This window comes from Urocampus carinirostris, chromosome 19 (assembly GCF_059441175.1).
Source record: "Urocampus carinirostris isolate Australia breed hairy pipefish chromosome 19, RoL_Ucar_1.0, whole genome shotgun sequence".
NCBI classification, from domain to species: Eukaryota; Metazoa; Chordata; class Actinopteri; order Syngnathiformes; family Syngnathidae; genus Urocampus; species Urocampus carinirostris.
The window spans coordinates 5,457,631-5,477,704 of record NC_142367.1 but is presented as its reverse complement, the minus strand read 5'-3'; the positions used below and the strand labels follow the sequence as shown (position 1 = coordinate 5,477,704).

Here is a 20,074-nt window from a genome sequence, read left to right as displayed (position 1 = left end):
GAAAAAGGCAAAACGTGAGGAGGGAAGAATAAAATCAAAAGAAAAAAATAAAGGTGAGGAAAAAAAGAAAAAAAAGAAAAGCAAAATAGAGGAGGAAAAAAGGGGAACGCATGAAAAGGGGCGAATGAGCAGAAAGATGAGGAGAGGAAGAAAAAAAAGGAAAAAAAGACAGTTTTTGGGGTTTTCAGGGGTGCCTGGAGCAGCAAGATGACATACACGCATTTCAGTTACCTTTAAGTCATATTATGTAAAGGAAATTCAAAATTCTCGAACCTACGAATGTTAAAAATGAAGTTTTATTTTACCACGAAGAGGCGCTAGATAACACACTCTGTCCTTTTAAATGGAAATGTTAGCCAGCAAATTTGAAAGCCAGCCAATTGATTAACGTTCTCGTTCAAAGGCGTGTGAGCGTGTTCATCTTCACCACTAGAAGGCGCCCTGTTGGAGACCCTCCCCTTGTACCAGTGATGGATATTTCTGTCTCTTTTTAGAGAACCAGCTGTTTTGGCTCGGTTCACTAAAAAGAGCCGGCTATTGGAAAAGAGAGAGAGAGAAAGCAAGAGGAAGAGAGTGAAAACAGAACGAGAGAGAAAAAAACGACGGATAAAAAAGGAAGAGAAATTGAGAAAGAGAAAGATAGATAGACAGTGAGTGAAAAGAGAGCGAACCTAACAGAAAAAAGAACAAAAAAGAAGGGAGGAAGATAGATGGAAATAAGAAAGCAAAACAAAGAGAGGGATAAAGAGAGCGATATATAAAAGATATAATGAGAAAGAGAGATAAAAAGGACAAAACAAGAGAGGGAAAGAGAAAAACAAGGAGAGAAAGAAAAATAAGGCCGAGAAAGAGAGAAAATGAGAAAAAGAGAGAAAAGGTGAAAGAGAGGAAAAGAAAGAAAGAAATCATTGTAATATCGGGGGAAAAAACAAAAAGAGAGATGGAGAGAGAATATGAGAGGGAGAAAGAGAAAAAATGAAAGAAAAAAGAGAGAGGGAGAGTCAAAATGTGAGAAAAGTGGAAGGTTGAGAAAAAAGAGAGAAAAGGAGAAAGGGAAAAAACAAAGAGAAAAAGAGAAAGAAAGGGGAAGAGAAAAAAGAGAGGGAGAGGAAAGAGAAAAAGAGACAGAGAGAGAAATAAAAAAGTGAGAAAGTGAAAAATAGAAAAATGAAAGGAGAAAGAAGGAGAGAGGGAGAGAGAAAATGTGGGAGAAAGAGAATAAAAGAGGGGCAGAAAGACAAAGGGAGATGGAGCAAAAAAAGAGAAAAGAAGAAAAAGAGAAAGAGAGAATGTAAAATGGAGAGAGAGAATGAGAAAGAGACAAAGAGAGACAAAGAGAGAACGTGGGAAAAGGAGAAGGAAAGAGAGGAAAGGAGCAAGAAAAATAGAGGGGAAAAAGAACAAGAGAAAGATGATTGTCAGAAAGACAAAGTGAAATTGAGAAAAAGAGTACTGAAGAATGAGAAAAAGAGAAAAGTCGAGAGATAACGAGAGAGAGAGAGAGAGAGAGAGAGAGAGAGAGAGAGAGAGAGAGAGAGAGAGAGAGAGAGAGAGACGATTCTTTATTGATGGGTGGCCGGCCGACTCTCGCTGTTCACTTCCAAGAGCCGGCTTCGACAGGCGTTCTGTTCGCGAACGACTAATCACCGGTTTCATCGTGACCACTAGAGGGTGCCCTGTTAGAGACCCTCCCGTCATTCAGCCATCCAAACAAGAGGCGCGTCAGTTGGCGTGCGCGCGCGCACTGCAGCATCGCACAGCGACCCAAACACGAACCAAACCCTCCACGCCTACCCAAGAACTGGGACCAGGATCACCAAGACAATCTGGACCAGACCGAGGCTGCCTCCAGTCCCTCCGACATGACATATAGCTGCGACCATGAAGGCTGTTTGCATGTGTCGCGTGTTTGTCTTGGCGTGCGTGTGCGCGCTCCTGGAAGCCAAAGCCGTGCACGAGCATTTTGGTGAGCATTCGCTTGTGGGTGCGCGCCATGGGAGTGGTCGCAATCCCCTGCGGGGCCTTTGCGAATTCTGTTAGCTTCGTTTTCATCTTTGCTGTTGTTTGAGCGAGCGTTGCGCGCGCGCGCAGGGCGCCGTGCATGCGCATGGATCCTCTGTCCAACACACGTTCTTCTTTATTGTCCTCAGTCAATGAGATTTGCTTGTAAGGCCATGACGTCATCAGTTTGCTGGTTGAATTCTGGCGTGCATGCGCACAGATTCAAAAAGCAGAAAAAGGAGAGTAAAATGGCGGTTGATGGGCCCTGATTCGTGACGTCACGTCGACTGAACAGACAATGTATCTATAAACGGGCAACACACAAAGGCGTATCACTTATTACACTGCCATTGATGACACACATTAATAATTGAATTGTTTTGGGCTTTATGTATGTAGAACATGGGTGTCAAACAGGCGGCCCTTGGGCCAGATCAGGCCCGCTAAGGGATTGGAATCCGGCCCGCGAGACAACGCTCTGAGAAGCGCAAGAGAAAAACGAACTGCAGGTTAAAATATGTCGACTTGATGTTGCCAAAGCCAGGTGCCTCTCACAAAGACGCTGTACTTGTATTTCTTTCTCTCTCTTTCTCTCTCCCTCTCTCTCTCCCCCCCACTCTCTTCCTCCATTTTTCTCTCACTCGCTGTCTCTCTCTCTTTTTCTTTTTCTTTGTTTCTCTTTGTCTCTTTCTCTCTCTGTGTTTTTTACCTTCTTTTGATCTCTCTTCCTTTTTTCCTTTTTTCTGTCTTTTCTATCTATTTCTCTCTTGCTTTCCTCTTCTCTCTTTTTCTCCTTCTCTTTTTATCTCCTTTTCTATTTCTTCTATTTCTCCTTGGTTTTCTTTCTTTCTCTCTCTTTCTCCCTCTCTTACTACTTCTCTTTTTATCTCTTTTGTCTCTCACGTTCTCTCTCTTTCTCTCTCTCTCTTTCTTTATCCCACTCTCTCTATTTTTCTCTCTTTTGCTTTCTCTTATTTCTTTCTCTCTCTTTTTCTTTCTCTCTAATCTACTCATCCGGCCCCCGAGAGACTGTTTGTTCTATCGTGTGGCCCCCCAGTAAAAATTAGTTTGACACCCCTGATATAGAAGGATTGAGGCAGATTAAAGCACACTGTGTAATCTTAGACATACAACATACCTGTCAACTGCTCCCCTCATCAATGAAGCATGAAATTCAGTACAGTATTGTATTTATTCATGTGTAACACGCGTTCGATTTTATCTCATTATCACATTATTTTTATTCATGGTACCAGAAACGTGTATAAAGGATGTAGAAAACAGAAAGTTGTCCTGAAAGATGTAACACAAAAAAAGCAAAATGAGGGAAATAACTCTGTGGTGTATTTGATGATCAGTGTTTTAAATAACGCCACGATTTCTTACATAACAGGGTAATCTAATGTTTTTCTGCCGTTACAACACTTTTACCGTTACTGATGGTCAAAAGCGATGCATTACTTTGAATAAATTGAGACGAGGTGTGTTGGCCTGGACGGGTGTTTACTTTTGTGTCACTCGCAAATAAACCATAACATGCTACTATCAACATTAGAGGACACACTGTGTATGCTCAGTAACAATCTGGCATTATTGGTGATGTAGTTCTTATGTTATTAAGCACATAACATCACATAGAGAGAGTGATTGGATGTATCACTTTATATTTTTACTGTTGACATCTGTTATGAACAAAATATTTGAAGTGCAGTTGCTTATTTCTACTTGACCAGTTGTCTCTGGCTGTGAGAGTTTTATTTTTTTCATTTTACACTGCAGTGTTACAAGCACTTTTTTGTCTATTTTGTTTAACTGTTTTCTTTTGTTGTGTGAGAATATTTGAAGTACAGTAGCATATGTTTATCTGAGCTGTTGTCCGACTAGAAATTGCGATCTATTCTATAAAGTCAAACTCACTTGATTTGTTTTGAACAAAAAACTTATAGGCAGTCCGAAGTCAAAGTCAGAATTTTGGGGGGGCGCTAGTAATACACTGGGGAGCCAAGGGGGCGCCAGCCTGCAAAAGTTTGGGAACCATTGCAAAAGAGTAATTCAGTTACTTGAAAGTGCTGAGTTTGAGCTGAAAAATAGTCAAAAACATTTTTTCACGATTTTTAATGAAAAGTTACAAGTGCACCTAATACACAAATATATTTCCTCCACACCCTTCTCACCTTTTTAAGCCCTGACCCATTTTCATGTCTGATTAATGATAGGAATTCCCCTTATTAATCGATAATAAACCTTACAAACAGCAAGACAGACTACGTAAAATAACAAAAACAAGAATTGTGAACAAGATGGTAGGAAAAAAATTGCTAGATCAAGAATAATATTTGCCAGTGTACCGCAATAATGTTAGCAATTTACGATGACGTTGCTGTCTGCTACGACTGACCGAGACGATCTCCATTGGTGCCAAAATTGGCAAATCCTTGAAAATGTTTGAATTTTAATGTTTTGTTTTGATGAATTTGAAAGTGCTTGAATTTTAGGTGAAGTCCTTGTTACGATGTTTCTCAACAAGTCTGCTTAAAAATGACGCCGACACTGCTCTTTGGTGGCTTCAATAAGCCATTGGATTTCCTTTCCCCTTGTGATTAACGGCACCTGGAATTAGTTTGTATGGCATTGTCTAATGAAGTGTCATGGCCCCAATGGGGACAGGTGCATGCTACACCTAAACAGGGCAGTATAATGTGTATTAGTGTAAGGATTACGAATCAATTATGGACATTTATTATGGGCTATGCAATAAATAAAGGTAGTGTTTCCCAGTGGTAAATTATTATGGGAAGAACTTCATACAACTGAAAATGTAAGCTACATGTGATCGTCATTTTTTCCCCAAACCCTTATGGGGAGAGATTAGTCTGAAAAACAAATATATTTGCGTATTTACTCAAGAGCTCAAAATATTATGACCTGCTAAATGCACACACAAGATTAAAAATGACATATGTATATCACAGATAGATTTTTGGATCTACAAAATACATCATTTATCTGGAGAATTTGAAAAATTGCCTTTGAAGGTTAAAGTGCTTCAATTGACCATAAAGAAGGTGTTTTTCTCATAACGCAAGGTTTTTTTTCTCTGGTTGCAAAGGGTTGAAATGTTCAATTTGGGAAAAACCTTTCCAACCGTCTAATCAGTGTGTAGGCGGGGCAGGACGAACATCGCAACAACCGAATGAGAGTTGAGAGACCAAGACTCCTTCTGACTGACAGAGATGCGTAGGACAATTGCACACCATGGCGTTAGTGATCAAGTGATATGAGAAGAAATCTAAAAGTTGTTTAAATTTACTTCACATTTGTTTTTATTCAAAAATATTATATATTTTTTAATAATACAAGTGTATGAGACTCTGGTGGGACCGCCAGAATCTTCCTGTGCTATGGGAAACACAAAAGTAGTAGCTAACTAGGTAAATTCAACAGATATGTTGGTAATCCTAACATTTCAAAGTAGAATGACGTTATTGATCACCTTTTTGTGTGCCACGTTGTCTGTTCCCAAACAGAGGTCCGAATCAAAGTCCAAGTGTTCGACAATAGCGACCTGTCTCCACTGGCCGACGCCCTGGTAGAGGTCCACGGGAACCAGAGTGTCCTGGCGACTGGCCGCGCCAGCTCTGACGGTGAATTGAGAGTGAAATTCCACTACCGGGCTAATAGTTTGGTCATCATCAGCGCTTCCAAAGCCAACTATGTCACCAACTCGGTGCCCTGGTACTCAGGCCGCCCACCCTGTAAGACTGCTCCTTTTTTTGACACTTTGATTGCGGCTGGCTCACGTTGACGCTTGATTTCTTCCCTGCCCCTTTCTTTATGTTTTCCTTATTTATCAGTGTATGCCTCTGTCAGTTTGTATCTTCTTATTCATCGACCTGGTACACTGATTCTGTACGATGACGTCCTTCAGGTTTTGTCCGGCTCTCCAGGTAAACAAAAATAAATTAAGTCTTTCATAGGTGTCATGGTGAGACTGCAGAATTTTAACCCATAAAGGCAGGGGTGTCCAAACCTTTCATAAAGCAGGCAAGATTTGGTAAACTGAAAAGGTGTGAGGACTGACTTTAGTTTGGCATCTTTTGAACAGTCTTAAATAAATTCACCCCCTATGAAAAGTTTGCATTGCTTCGCGACCAGCGTTGCTACCCTGTAGTTCGTCTTTGTAGCTTGCCTTTGTCACCCTGTGGTTAGGACTCAACATACGTGGTAACACAAGGCTACAGTGCAGGCCTGTGATTCTAGGATTATAAATACAATCATGGAACATGATCATTGATTTTTGCAATCCAGAGATGGACTAAGAGCTTGCTCTGTCCACTCCACGCATCGGCCCGGTATTGCAGTACCTCCGGGAACGGTGCATTCGCAATGATCGCAGCAAGGCTTTAGGGCTAGGACCTTAGCTTGGCCTTTTGGCTGAGAGACAGTGTACTGGCTCCTAGGCTTTGTAGCGTATTATGAACTGACCGATAACGGATAATGGATAATGAATAACGAAGATAGATCAATAACCCTTAACCCCCCCCCCCCCCCCCCTTTGTAGCTCACCTTTGAAGCTCACCTTTGTAGCATTCTCATTTGACTCGCAGGGTATTGTGAAAAAGCGCTGCTGTGAAGATAAAACAGCTCCCAGTTGCTTCAACTTTTCACAGTGTTAAATATCCATTTAGCTTTTTGTCCCATCTAGCTGTGCCTCTTCATATTGTATTCTTTGAAAACAGCCACAGTCCTTTGGTAAATTAGGCAGATGCGGTTGTTTCGAATTTTAGTCAAAAAGATATCCCAATTTTCAAATGTCCTAGAGGCCAGCAGAGTCAACTTTCCTTTTTTTATTTATAGTTGGAAATGGGGTGGGCACAATTTCTCCCATAAAGCCAAGGGCAAGGGGGCCAATGGACTATTTTATACTACGGTCAACATTACTGGCAGGCCACATATTGTTTATTTTATGACAGAAGCGGGCCAGTAAAATTTTTATCACGGGACGTACTGGCTCCTGGACCAGACCTTGGACATGCCTGCATTAAGGACTGTAGCAGGTCTCAAAAACCTAACAATGACTTTGGAACAGCCAATGAAATATGTATTTTTTTTATTATGTATTGTTTATCCTTGTTTTATCAAAAACACTGGAGTGCCTGAAGAAAACCCACTTGGGCACTGGGGACAACATGCAAACTCCAGAAAGCTGGTAGCTGGAATCAGAACCCAGAAACTAAACTGGGAGGTACACGTGCTAACCATTCTACCAATGTTTCAACTTATTTATTTATCCATGTACATGCATTAATATTTGTGTTTTTTTTATCCCTGACTTTTACTCTAGAAAAAAAGATATTTCATGCATCTTTCACCTGCTAATTTAATATTTCTTTTCATATTTTCCCCCAATAACGATTTTATTTGAGTTAGATTGGGTATCATTACCTGCTACTCCAAACTTATCATTTTTTAGGGCTACAAAATGAAGTAGAAAACAGTCAACAAAGACATAGAGTATATAACTAATCATTACCCTTAGCTGACCTAATGCTCTGGAAAGAATATTTATATTATCATCGCAGTTGGCAGGACCACACAAAGTAGAAGCGTATTTCACAAATCGAGGACAATACAATTGATCCTTAGGGGTATACAATATATATACCAAACAATATAATATTGTGCGAGCTTTTACCCAAGCTACAATTTGTAGTCAAATTAAATCTGATGTTTGTTTTTGTTGTCTGCGTTTTAACCGTGGTTTAAAATTGAGTTGTTTCGAGTTTTTAAGTAAACATGACTAACTCCTGCAAATGGATAAGGAACTAAAATATTCAATTCAGCTCTTGTTCTGTTTTAACCGTGGGAATGAATTGCTATTTATTTGCCTTCCTGGCTATTATAAAGCTGTCAATCTCCAACATCTCATTTGTCTAAAAACCTGTATCTTGACGAAAAAATGACTGCTGACCGCCCTGTATGTCCGTAAGGGCATTGTTATATAATTTTTTTACAAAAATAGAGGAAATTTAACTAGGACTAGAATAGTATTTATTGTCATTGAAAACAACGTAGTGGACATTGTTTACAAAAAGAGAAGAGATAGCGCTCTAGGATAGCAAAATATACATGTAATAAAGACTGAAAATGGTAAATGGTCTTTTCAAGTCAATGAAGAGCTCTCAAAGCGCTTTACAATGTGCTTCACACTTACCCATTCACACACACACTCACACACCAATAGGGAGTCAGCCATTCAAGGCGCCTACCTGCGTTTTGGGGGCCTCAGGGATTCAGTGAATTGCCCAAGGAAAGAGTAAAATGATATAGGCAGAAATATTATTGGGAGACTGACCTGAGTTCAAAGTATAATTTCCTTTCGTATAAAAGTGCAATGGAAATAGTGCATTGTAAAAATAGTGGAAGGAAAAGTAGTGTTATAACATTTGGAAGCAAAACCATTTTTCGATACCACTGGGGGAAAAAAAAAATAAATATATCCTTGATTGAAGGGACCTGTAGCACCTACCAGATGACAACAGGTCACTGAAGTGGTGGCCGGGTTGAGAGGAGTCTTTTATGATAGTGTTGGTTTCATCAGGTGTTTAAACTGCATTCTATTGAATGATGAAAAAAAAGAAGAAAAAAGATTTACGTGGATGCAATCTCGTCCTAAAAGGTGTTGTGCGGAATTTGGAAATATGCTATAGACTGTCCCCATCTTCTGGCTTAAATAATCATTGCTGCCTCTGTCAAGCTCCCTGTTTTGTGTCTGCAAGTACGAGCATTTCTTGAACATGCTCGAATACATTCTTCTTTTTTTCATTTTTTGGGTGGTTTGGGTTGGAATTTGGACTGTATTTGAAAAAGGCCTTTTTCTCACTTTTGCCATTTTCATGCTACACCAGGGGTCAGGAACATGTGGCTCACGAGCCAGATATGTCTCTTTTCATGAGTACATATGGCTCAGAGATAAAATTCAAACCATGCAAAGATCTTCTCAGGCATTCCAATTCTAAAAGCGCTGAGTCGATTTTGTCACTCTCCACCCTCAACACTAACCCCTGTCCTCTTGTCTTCCAAGATAATATGAATTGCGGCCAGAACAGCTCTGAGTAAAGAATAGCTAAAAGTGGATAAGTGTAGTGGGAAAAAATTACGATGTCTCTTTGAACTATTTGAACTTGTTAACACATACTTGAAAGAGAAAATGTTCTACCATCAACTTATTGAGGACTCGTCAAACGACACACCCCACCGTCTATGGTAGAGGACCGCAAATGTGGTTGAGACCTACATGGGTTAAAACAAGACAAGGAGCTTTATTTTAATAAAACTATTGCCGTGATGCCAAGAGAGTCTAATCCTTAGCTGTTCTCAGTACCGGTGTTGCTACGTTGCTTTGTGTCACGCAGGTAGTGCACAGCATCCGATGGTGCAGATTCCCAGGAAGTTGTTGCACCTGCCGCCTGGCTCCAATGGGACAATGCTGGCGGCCTCGCTAACCGCCGCTAGGACTCAGGACGAGATGGGCGGCTTTCCGTTCCTGCTAGGCCGCGAGAACAACAGCTCAGGTGAGAATCTAGCCTTTCATTTTTGTCTATTCAAATGCAATGCTAATCTCAGATCTGAAGTGATGCAACATTGCATCAAGAGGCGAGTTTTGGTCATTTCACCAAAGCTGACACCCTTTCACCACTCCTGTTTTTAAAAAGGGGCTAGACAGGGATGTGATTTTTCCGCTAATTCGCGGAATTCCGCTTTTTTTATCTCCAAAAATAAAATTTTAAGATTTCCGATTTTTTAATTGGTAAAAAAAACGATTTTGTCTCTACAGCATTCCATTTTAGTGTTTCCGTAACTGAAATGAAACGTACTTGCGATTGGTTGAAGTCTCCGTGTTGACCAATAAACGCGCTTGTTATAAAGGCGTAGGAGTATGCCATTGTTCATTTCTCACACGTTTTTGCCGAGTGTTTAAAGAAAGATGTCCGAGATAGAACGCAAAGATGCTCCGCGAGGTAAAGAAATTGATAAGATCGTAAAAAACAAGTTTCGATCGGACTGGTTGGAGAAGGAATTATCTACAAATGTTGGAAAGAAGACTGTGACGAATTTGTTCAGTGACTTTATTCGGAAGATCGATCGTGCCGGGAAAGCGCTTTGCATTTGATGCCATGATACCATTGTCTATGGTGGGAGAGGTTTCAAAGCTCTTGAAAGTCACGCAAAGAGCAAAAAACACGTGAAAGAACTCCAGTCAAGAACAACAAATTATTCCATTGCTGGTAGTTTCGGTGCCCAAACGAAAACTCCAAAACTTTAAGGCCTCCATCCCTTATTGACACCACAAATGGAAGCGGTAATAGAGAGACGTGATCCACCCCAAAAACCTGTACCAGTTGCTGATAGAGTCGTGAATTTTGAGGTAGGTGGTAAACTTTTCAAATTTATTTGACAGTTTTCCCATTTTTTTCGAAAATATTATAACGTAATAAAAATGGCCATAAATATTTAACAATTACAATAATAGATTTTCATGTGTACATTACACCAACACTTTACTGTAGGGCCTATACTTATTGTACTTTCATTTATAGATAACATCTTCTGCTATAACAAAGACATTTGTGGTATGTTCTAATATGAGTTACTTTTCATTTGGTCATGATACAATTATTTCTTCATGAAATTTGAACTCTTCAACATGATTTATGTGTTAACTTAGTAATCACATGAGTTAGATATGATGATATTCTCAGTGATAGTTTTTAAAAGCAAAGGCAGTCCAATGTTTTTTAATGTGACTGATTTTGAGTTGACTTAAACTGTAATTTTATATGGGATAGTTCAAAATACATTGAAAATTGATGCTGTTGTTTTGTCTATTTCTTTGTCATCTGAGTGCATTGAAAGTACTTAAAAAAACGTAAAACCCATGAGCTCCGGGGGGCTTCGCCCCACTTGTCCCCCCACCAGGGCACTGCCCTGGACCTAGCTGGGTGCCCGCGGCCCCCAGACCCCCGCCTAATTTTCAGATAATTTCACTTTGGTCAAATCACATCCCTGGGCTAGACCAGAGGTCATCAGACTTTTTGCTTGCATGGGGTTGGAAACATCAGCATAGGGGCTGGGCCAGGGAAAAAAAAATGTGTGTTGCCGATTTATTTTCATTTAAAAATCAAAACTTTAATCAGTGTCTGAAACAACGTCTGCCCGGACGCCCAGGGCGTGCATCTTTTACGTTGGGCGTACAACTTACACAACGTCTCTGGAGGCCGACAACTTTTTCAAAAAGAAAAAAAAATCTTTAGTTTTTTTTTTTTTTTTTTTTAATTTTCAAACCAAACGTTTGCTTTATTCTGATTTAGAAATCTTCGTTCGGTTTGGAAATTTCACAATTGCGTTTTGTTTGGCAATTTGCATACTCGGCTGCCAATCAGTAGCCTGCATCGAATAACTTTGTGCTTCCGGACTTTCCTGAACGTTATAGAGTCGTGCATTTGCGTATCATTTTCCAAAGTAGACGCACAGAGAACACAAGAAAAATCGATAAGTGGTTAGGAATCAAGCCAAAATCTCAGCCACAGAAGAAATATTCGAAAGAAGGCAACAAAATTTATGACGCTACAAAACGTGAACGTACTTCAAAAGCTTCGTGGAAAGACAAGTTCACGTGGCTAGTAGCAGAAGACGCAACGCAAACATTGCATGAATGAAGATCAGTAAATACAGGTACATACTGATGGCAGTTGGAAAACAGCGATGTCATATACATACAATGAATATTGTAAAGAGATTTACAATAAACTTAATTTTAAAGTGTTGTTCTGTTATATATTCTGATTATGCACCACAGACTTATTGTGTTTCAGGTTGTGAAAAATGGGTCAGGCAACTTTATGGCTGGGCAGGCAACTTTTCAGAGTTGTCTGCCCTGGTGTCCAGTAACTTTTTCTCATGAGTTTCAGACACTGCTTTAATTAAAAGTAATAGCAAAGTAATATCTCCTTTTTAAGTGCTATAAAGCAATAGAGGTACATCAGAAGAGTTTAATTGCATGAAATTTAATATCTTGATAAATAAAATTGATTGCGCTATGAGCACAATGAATAATACAGTGGAACCTCGGTTTTCGAACGCCTCTCAGTTCGAACAAATCGGTTCTCGACCAAAAATTTCGAGAAATTCTTGCTTCGCTTTTCGTTCAAAAAATCGGAGTCCGAACGCTGGTACGCTAGGGCGCGATGCTGAGCGGCGTACGAGTGTAGATTGCCCCCACCCCTCGTGAAGAACTGTTGTCACGGCAACGCGCACTCCTTTTCTGTTTTCGTTTTTCAAAAGCGGTGAAGGGAGTGTTTTAACCCCTAATTATGCCTCGGAAGAAGCTTGGTGCAAGCAGCAAAGTTGCTACAAGTGAAAAAAGAAAAGTAGTGCGTACACCTATTGCATTTAACAAAGAAATAATAGCAAAATATGAAGAAGGTGTGAGAGTTTCCCTTATTTTAGGAATACAGCATGGCTTCTGCCGACCGGTAAGAAATCCTATTCATAATTATTTTCTTTGACGTGTAAACGACCTGATTTTTTTATTTTTACACGTTCATGTTAGTGTAATCTTTCGTACGGAAGATTACGCTAACGCGAACGTACGATTAGCCTGGGTTAGCTTTACGTTAAATATTCAAGATAAACATTCAGGGTGTTGGAATGGATTAAAACTATTTTACATTACTTTTAATGGGAAAAAACGGATTCGGTGATTGTACAAATCGGTTTTCATACAAAGAAATGGAACGGGTTATGGTCGAGAACCGAGGTTCCACTGTATAGGTTTTATGGGGACACACGAAGGAACACATGATTAGAAAACACCAAAACAATGTTATTCATCATATTTATACAATTTTTATCTTACCATTTGGTTTGCCCACCACTGAGTTAAAGTTGAATGATTTTTAAAGTCTATTTTGCTTTTTTTTGTTTTCTTTTTTCTATGAGATGAGGTTTACCTGAATTTGGGAACTTTGCTGTTAGACTTCATCTTTATTATAGAGAGGAGATAAAGCTTTTTTTACTCTTCTGCAATTACACTCAGATGCTATGTTTTAATTGTGTACATTTTCAATCTAGTTGAGGGCAATTGCAATACTTACAAGTGTTTCCGTGACTTCTATTTTAGGTCAAATAACATTTTTTTCTTCAATTGTTCTTTGGTTGATGAATGGTAGTCAGGAAATACAGCTTTGGGAGTGTCCCTTAGCTTTTGTGACATCCTGTGGACATATTTAAAACTGCAGGTTATTATTTGACGATGGGGTTCATTTTCCTCTGCATTGTCTCACCGGTTGGATTAAATCTTTGGTGCGCCTAATCTGGCCTTTGGCAGGCCTTAGTTTGCCCACCCTTGGGCTAGACAAAATGTGGGTATTGGAAGCTGTAAAGCTTTGGGTTGTATTACATCTTTGGTGTTCAGGCGCAGACGCAGGTTGGACTGATTTGACACCGCTGGCGCTGGTTGGAGTGGAGCTCATGGACGAAGATGGCCGCTCCGTCCCCGTTTCAGATTCAATCCGCATTTCTGTACCGCTTCCATCCGACACACGCAACAGAAAAGCCACCAGTGTGCCAACATGGATGTATGAGCAGCAAACGGGTGAGCAAATCTTTGAAAATGTTTGAATTAGGACTGTGTTTTCAAGGCTTGAAAAGGGTTGAATTTTGGGTAAAGGTCTTGTAACTGCTTGAAATTGTTGCACTGTTTTTCAATAAGCCTGCTTTAAAATGACGCTGACGCTGCTCTCTGGTGGCTTTGCCATTGCATTTATCTTCCCTTGTGATTAACAGCAGTTGACGTTAATTTGTATGGCATTATCCCATGAAGCATTATTGTCATGCTACACCTGAACAGGGCACTACATTTCATGTTGATGACGTCCATTCAAGTCATGTTTATTTGGATAGCCCTTAATCACATGAAGTCTCAAAGGGCTGCACAGACCAAAGACTATTACAGACCACACACTATTATGACACCATGCCCTGATGTAAAACCTACATGAAAGCAAGGAAAAACTCAAAAGCACAGAATGAAGAAAATGATATTACTTTGAAAAGGGACTGCACATGAGATAATCTATATACCGTCAGTTAATTCTCCTTATGCTGAGGTTTTTGAGTTTCCCCCTGCCCTCATGCAGGTTTTGGATCAGGGGATGGTGTAATCGTAGTCTGTAGTCTGTACAGCCCTTTAGACTTGTTGTAATTAAAGGCTATACAAATAAACTTGACTTGACACTATGAATTGTGGACAGGGTTGGGTAGGGTTACTTTAACTGGATTACTTTCAATTACTTTTGGATTACTCCAATACCAAATATGCTAATAAAAGACAAAAGAAACTAAATATGAATAAAATTATGACTCACAACACGTGGTAAGCTTTCTCTCCTGGCTTTGATCTCTTTGATATCTGGCAAAACTAACATAAAATGCGACAGAAACAAAATGAAAATAAACCCAAACAGCTTGGCAACATCATTTTTGCCGTTCCATGTATTCCGTTACTCCCCAAGTCTGCACAAAATTTAGTAATTTTATTAACCCTACCCAACCCTGATTGTGGATCAGTGCAAGGATTATGTATAAATTTGAGACATTTATTATGGACCATGCAAAAAATTAAGGTAGACCTTCCCAGTGGTAAATCGTAATAAGAATTCCCTTGAACTAAAAATGTAATTAAATATTAATGTAATTTTTACCATTAGTCTCCAAACAAATATATTGTCGATTTACTCAAGATAAAAAAATCATACGGTATGGCTTGATAAATGCTCATGCAATATTAAAAATTGCATAATTTAATAGCATATATATTTGTGGCTCTGCAAAATACATGATTCACACCGGATACTGGAGAAATTAGAAAATTGGCTTTAGAAGTCCTTAAACAAGTGCTTGAATTTGGCTATGAGGCATATGAACGCTGAAATAATGTTTTGGATGTTTGTGTGACAGGACTGTGGGTACGCAACGGTACGGGTTACATCCACAAAGAAGGCTCGCACTTCGTGTGGAAGGCAGTAGTTCCTCAACTGGGATACTGGCTGGCAGCTTTTCCCGCCTCCTCAGGTAAGCTGACCTTTTTGATTATGTCATCTCCATAATTTGTGAGATAAAATTCAAGAAGTACAATTTAGAAATATTTACAAAGGTAGTGTTTGGAGAGTGTCTTCAGTTGTAATAGAAGTGCAATGAGTAAGACATAAATACACATTTTTTTTATACATAGGCTATCTATTTATTGGGCCTATTGAAAATTGGATTCGGTTGTCTGAGTGGTCAGTTGTAGGGACCTGCAGTACACGATTTGGCCACTAGAGGTCGGTAGAGACACCCACTTAAGCAGACCACACAAAAGCAGATGTTTATCGATTTTGTTGATATTTATTATGGGTATCTTGAAATCAAACTCAGCCAAAGACACTTGCAAATCCTAAATCGGTTCAGCTTTTCAGAAAGTATGACTCACTTTCACGCACGCACACACAATTATACGCACACACACAAATCATGATTTATAAAGTAGTTTTCATGATAAGATTTAGATTTGATTAAAAAAACAGTTTTTATGTTTTTTTGTTTTTTTTTTAACCAGAAAGACATTTTTTTAATGGCCCAATTTTTGGGGCGTTGTTTTTGTTTTATAAAAACGATTGATGTGTCTATGTAAAACAAAATCCTACAACCACTTTTCCTGCAATGTACTTTTCCTTGTCTCACAGCACCCTCTGTTGGAATTTAAATTCGACAAGACAACACATAATTTTCTTCATTTGTCCCATAATTGCTTCCAGCTGGTCAATTATGCCGGCTAGAGAGATATAAGGGCGCTCCCAACCTGACTTGGTGAAAAGGGGGTTGTGTCCCTCACTCTTCCACAGCACTCTGTGCTTTGCGAGGGTTGAAACTTTCTTAACCTCATCAGGAACACACTTTGCTGGTTAGTGTTAGGTGTAAAATTGAAGGGGAAGGAGGGTAATGGTATTGAACCTTAGTGTGTTTGATTTTGGTTGCCTCCCATGATGTTTGTTGACTTATGGTGGTTGCAGGACTAGGCCAAAGCCACCCCGGACTGAGAGACATCACAACTTATCACACTCTGTTCCTCTTGGCCATTCTGGGCTCCTTGGCTTTGCTGGTTCTTATCCTGCTCTGCGTTCTGCTTTACTATTGCAGGTATGGGCCAGTCAGAACTAAACTTGAATCTTGAGTTGACTTGAATCCAAAAATTTTTTGGTACTTGCTCGCAGGCGAAGGTGTTTGAAACCCCGTCGTCAACTCGGGAAGCCTCTTCAGACCACCGCAAACGGTGCCAAGCGAGATCAGGGCACATCCATGTCACGCCTCAATCTGATATGCGGCGGTCTCGCTGAGTCTGGTCCTTCCAAAGACAAGGCAGACCTGTCTCCATCTAGGGACTACTCAAGCTCTCGTGACGACCTGACCAAACATGTTGCCGCTCACAAGCTCCGGCACGCTATGGGAAAAAATGGATCAAGTTCCCAGCGTGGCGAAACCTTTGCCATGAAGGTAACGAGAGCCACCGACACTAACAACCTGGACAATCCGCTGCTGCACGAAGACTACGACCGGAGCTATGGTCCCGTTGAAGGCAGTGAGTCTGACTATCACCGGCTCCACAATGCTAATGACAACCGCGGCTACTCGTCCGATCCGCCGTCCCCGCCACGCTTCCAAGGCTATGTGCCGAGCCAGCCCGACAAACCTCCAGAATATTCAGCAGCGGCGGCTGACAGTCTGGCCCGGCCCACTTCTCTCAACACCCAACCAGGTCAGATCATCTTCTGCAGCTCAATTGACCAGATGAAGGAAAACATGTACCGTAGCATGGTACCGACCCTGGTTATACCTGCCCACTACATGCGCTTGCCCTCTGAATTCACCAATAACGACGGCAAAGAGCAGAAAGAAGGGGACAGAGACGCTGTCCCCATTGGAGGAGCCCAGCAACAGCAGGGTGCCCCACGCGGAGAAACCCCAGAGGACCCAGGCTGGTCGTCCGAATCTCCTGGTGGAGCTGTCACTATTCCCGTTCTCTTCAACGATTCTACAATGGCTCAAATGAATGGAGAACTTCAAGCTCTAACTGAGAAGAAACTTTTGGAGCTTGGTGTCAAGCAGCATCCGCGGGCCTGGTTCATCTCTTTGGACGGTCGCGCCAATGCCCATGTGCGCCACTCCTACATAGATGCTGGCAACAACCTGAACGGCGGCGGATTCAGCGGTGGACCTGGGAGCTCTCCGAGAGACGCCAATCTGGCTCCGCCCCTGGAGGCCCACGAGCGCAAGATTGGTAGCGGGCGCAAGGGAAAAGACGAAAGCTGGGATGCAGGACGCAAGGGCCGAAGCGGTACGGGGAAAAGCTACTCCAAGCTGGCTTACCCCGACCTACGCGACCCCAACGGCAGTGAGGGCCACCGCGTTTCCCCTGAGGAGAACTCCCTAACTCCGCTTCTGGACCAGGGGCCTTCGTCACGCGCCACCACCGCCCCAAAGCAAAGCCGCACCCTCGGGAGCAGCAACAGCGATATGCGCCGCGACTCCGTGACTAGTCCGGATGAAGACTCCGAAGATAAAGAAGAGAACAGGAAAAGCCCCTGGCAGAAGATCGAGGACAGGCCGCTTATGGTCTTCCATCCCAGGAAGTGAAAAAGCTGCCTTTGGAAATCCCTTTGGACATTGCTTCCATTTCTTTTTATTGAGTAGAACTAGTAGAACCAATACATCTTACGAGTGAAAGAAAAGAATATTGAGGGTAAAAAACCTCAACAATCATTTAAGATCAAATCTCTGATTCCTAAATCATGACTGAGGCTCACAAGAGCCTCTGAAAAGAGCCTCAGCCTTCTAGCTAAGGCACATATCTTACGTCTTTATTTTACTAGTGAGAATTAGTCTTCTACAATGTGGCCCCTGAACTAAAATAAGTTCACCAACCCCCTTTTAAGGACTAGTGCCGTAATAAGATAATGGAAGTAATGCCCGATCGCCTGTCCTTGTTCTCAATCACAAGAAGCACAAGCACGCAGGATGCTGTTTCGCCGTCATGTTAAAAGCTGAGGGGAGATTTGCACTGATCCCATCTCTAGTCGCCATGGTGAACCCAGCGCCTGCCTACCACACCATCAATCACTAAGGAAGATGCAGCCGTTTGTTTAAAACGTTTGATGGGGTTGCAGCGCCTCCTCCTACCAACTATTCCCTCAAGGGGCGCCAGTGAGTCCTTGACTAAAATCCTTCACAAATGGCTCCTCTTACGAATCGGCAGAAACGAGACATTTTGTTGGACACTTGCGTTTTGGCCTTTCGGTAAATGTGAATTAAGGTTTTGCAGGATTTTGTGTGTATGACTTTCTCCTAAATTACATATCTGAAATAGTTGTGGCTCTCCTTGCACACGTGCCAAGCCTTGTCTATGTGCCAAGACATCACGCCATCTTGTTTTGTCTCTCGACTTTTAGCTGGAGAACACAGCAAAAAAACTGACAGTACTATGAATCATTTGAAAAACTCGTAAAGCGCTGAATGTTGTTTAGGAATAAACTGATGAAGCCGCATAATTTTGTTTTCTGTACGAGAACAACAAGTACCGTAAATTTTGGACTACACAGCGCAACTTATTAAAAGCCGCTTGAGCAAATTGAAGGGAAAAACTCAACCTTGTTTTTGTACAAGAAGCATCACATTTTAAGCCACAGGCTTAAACAGCCATACAAATGAACTCTTTTATACCAGTTTCATACATTTTTTAAAAAATCTGAAAAGTAACACACTGTCCTGCAATTAAAAGACTGGGACAGGCCGAAAACTGTGACATCTGATTAGGAAAAATATACCTTATAACTAGTCACCTGCAGCCAAAATAAAATATTCAATCAGCCGACACTACTTGTTAGAGAGATTCAAAGCATTTATGTATAATGATTTTCGGCGCACTTGTACGTATATGTTAATGCGAATTTAAATAATATTGACTTCTGTGACAGTTACTTGAGATTGACGGCTGCAGACAGAACAAGTGTCTTAACTGCGGCGGCCCAGTGTGTTACTCTTCCCCGCTGATTCTGCCCAGACTGCAATCTTACTCCACAGGGATAGTAAGAATCTTGTTCATCCATTCATGCCTGTCACTAATTGGATGATGAGACATTTGGCCACCAAAGTAAGTCATAGTTACTTGTGCCGTGTAGCTGCGCTTCATTGAATTCATTCACTTTGACATTCAGAGCAATTGGCAGAAATTGCGATGGTTTGTTTTAACAAAACAGTAGGATTCCCTTGGTCCGAACTAGTTCTAAGACAGCAGCTAGGTGCAAGCGGAGGTAACCTGCCATGGAGGCACTGCCAGCCAGGGCAAGGAGCACCACCGTAGTAGTCCGGGATAATTCAAGGCAGGACTGAGGGAGAATGGACTGTGTGTCATTCATTGTACGGAACACACCCCTTCAGTCAAACCCACCTCCATTTGTTCCCAGTCCACACCAGCTGTCTCCTTCCAAGTGCCTTTTATCTGGCCTGGAGGTTTTTAGCGCCACCTGCCGATTTGTGGGCACAGTGCACGACCTTTTTTTCCCTTTTTGGACCTGCTGCTGATCTTGTTTTTTTTTTACTTTAATGTGCATGATATTCCCCTTGAAAAGGTGACTTCCGGTCATCAAAGTTTACACTGTTTTCTTCATGATAATCGAAACTTTTGGCTTGTATTGCTGACTTTCAAGTGCTGTTTTGTGTTTGTATTTGATGACTTTGGATGAGCCACAATTAACATGTACTGCACTTGTTTACTTTGACTTGTGGTGTGAGAATGAGAAAGTCCACGAGGGCTTTTGTCATGTGACAATTGGAACCTAACCTTTGTGTACAAAGTAGAAATAAACGTGTTCACACATTCATTCGCTAGAGGGTTTTCATTGCAAAAGAAAAAAAGATATGCTTGCTGAACTGCTTGAACTCTTGATAGTATATATACACCGGTGACGTACAGGGA

The 20,074-nt window shown here is 41.1% G+C and overlaps 1 protein-coding gene, 1 non-coding gene and 1 pseudogene across 2 annotated transcripts; 2 read left to right on the top strand and 1 right to left on the bottom strand.

Annotated features, from left to right (window-relative positions):
• The first annotated feature begins 1,690 nt into the window (after positions 1 to 1,690).
• Positions 1,691 to 19,979, top strand: LOC148346978 (protein FAM171A2-like). The gene is made up of 8 exons (XM_088323689.1): positions 1,691 to 1,966; positions 5,529 to 5,756; positions 5,856 to 5,948; positions 9,417 to 9,575; positions 13,478 to 13,657; positions 15,022 to 15,135; positions 16,116 to 16,242; positions 16,317 to 19,979. Exons 1-8 carry the CDS (start codon positions 1,882 to 1,884, stop codon positions 17,734 to 17,736), a joined length of 2,406 nt encoding a protein of 801 aa, XP_088179815.1. The 5' UTR covers positions 1,691 to 1,881; the 3' UTR covers positions 17,737 to 19,979.
• LOC148346980 (U2 spliceosomal RNA) lies at positions 6,291 to 6,380 on the top strand (annotated as a pseudogene).
• Positions 7,449 to 7,659, bottom strand: LOC148346979 (small nucleolar RNA U3). Its single transcript, XR_015848190.1, has one exon. It is a non-coding gene; the product is annotated as a small nucleolar RNA U3 (small nucleolar RNA).
• Positions 19,980 to 20,074: the final 95 nt, after the last annotated feature.

Bases quoted from the DNA above. Each gene is read 5' to 3' on its own strand.
- LOC148346978 (XM_088323689.1), top strand. From the start codon at position 1,882: ATGAAGGCTGTTTGCATGTGTCGCGTGTTTGTCTTGGCGTGCGTGTGC. The intron at 13,658-15,021 runs GTGAGCAAATCT...TTTGTGTGACAG, and splicing joins GATGTATGAGCAGCAAACGG to GACTGTGGGTACGCAACGGT. The intron at 16,243-16,316 runs GTATGGGCCAGT...ACTTGCTCGCAG, and splicing joins GTTCTGCTTTACTATTGCAG to GCGAAGGTGTTTGAAACCCC.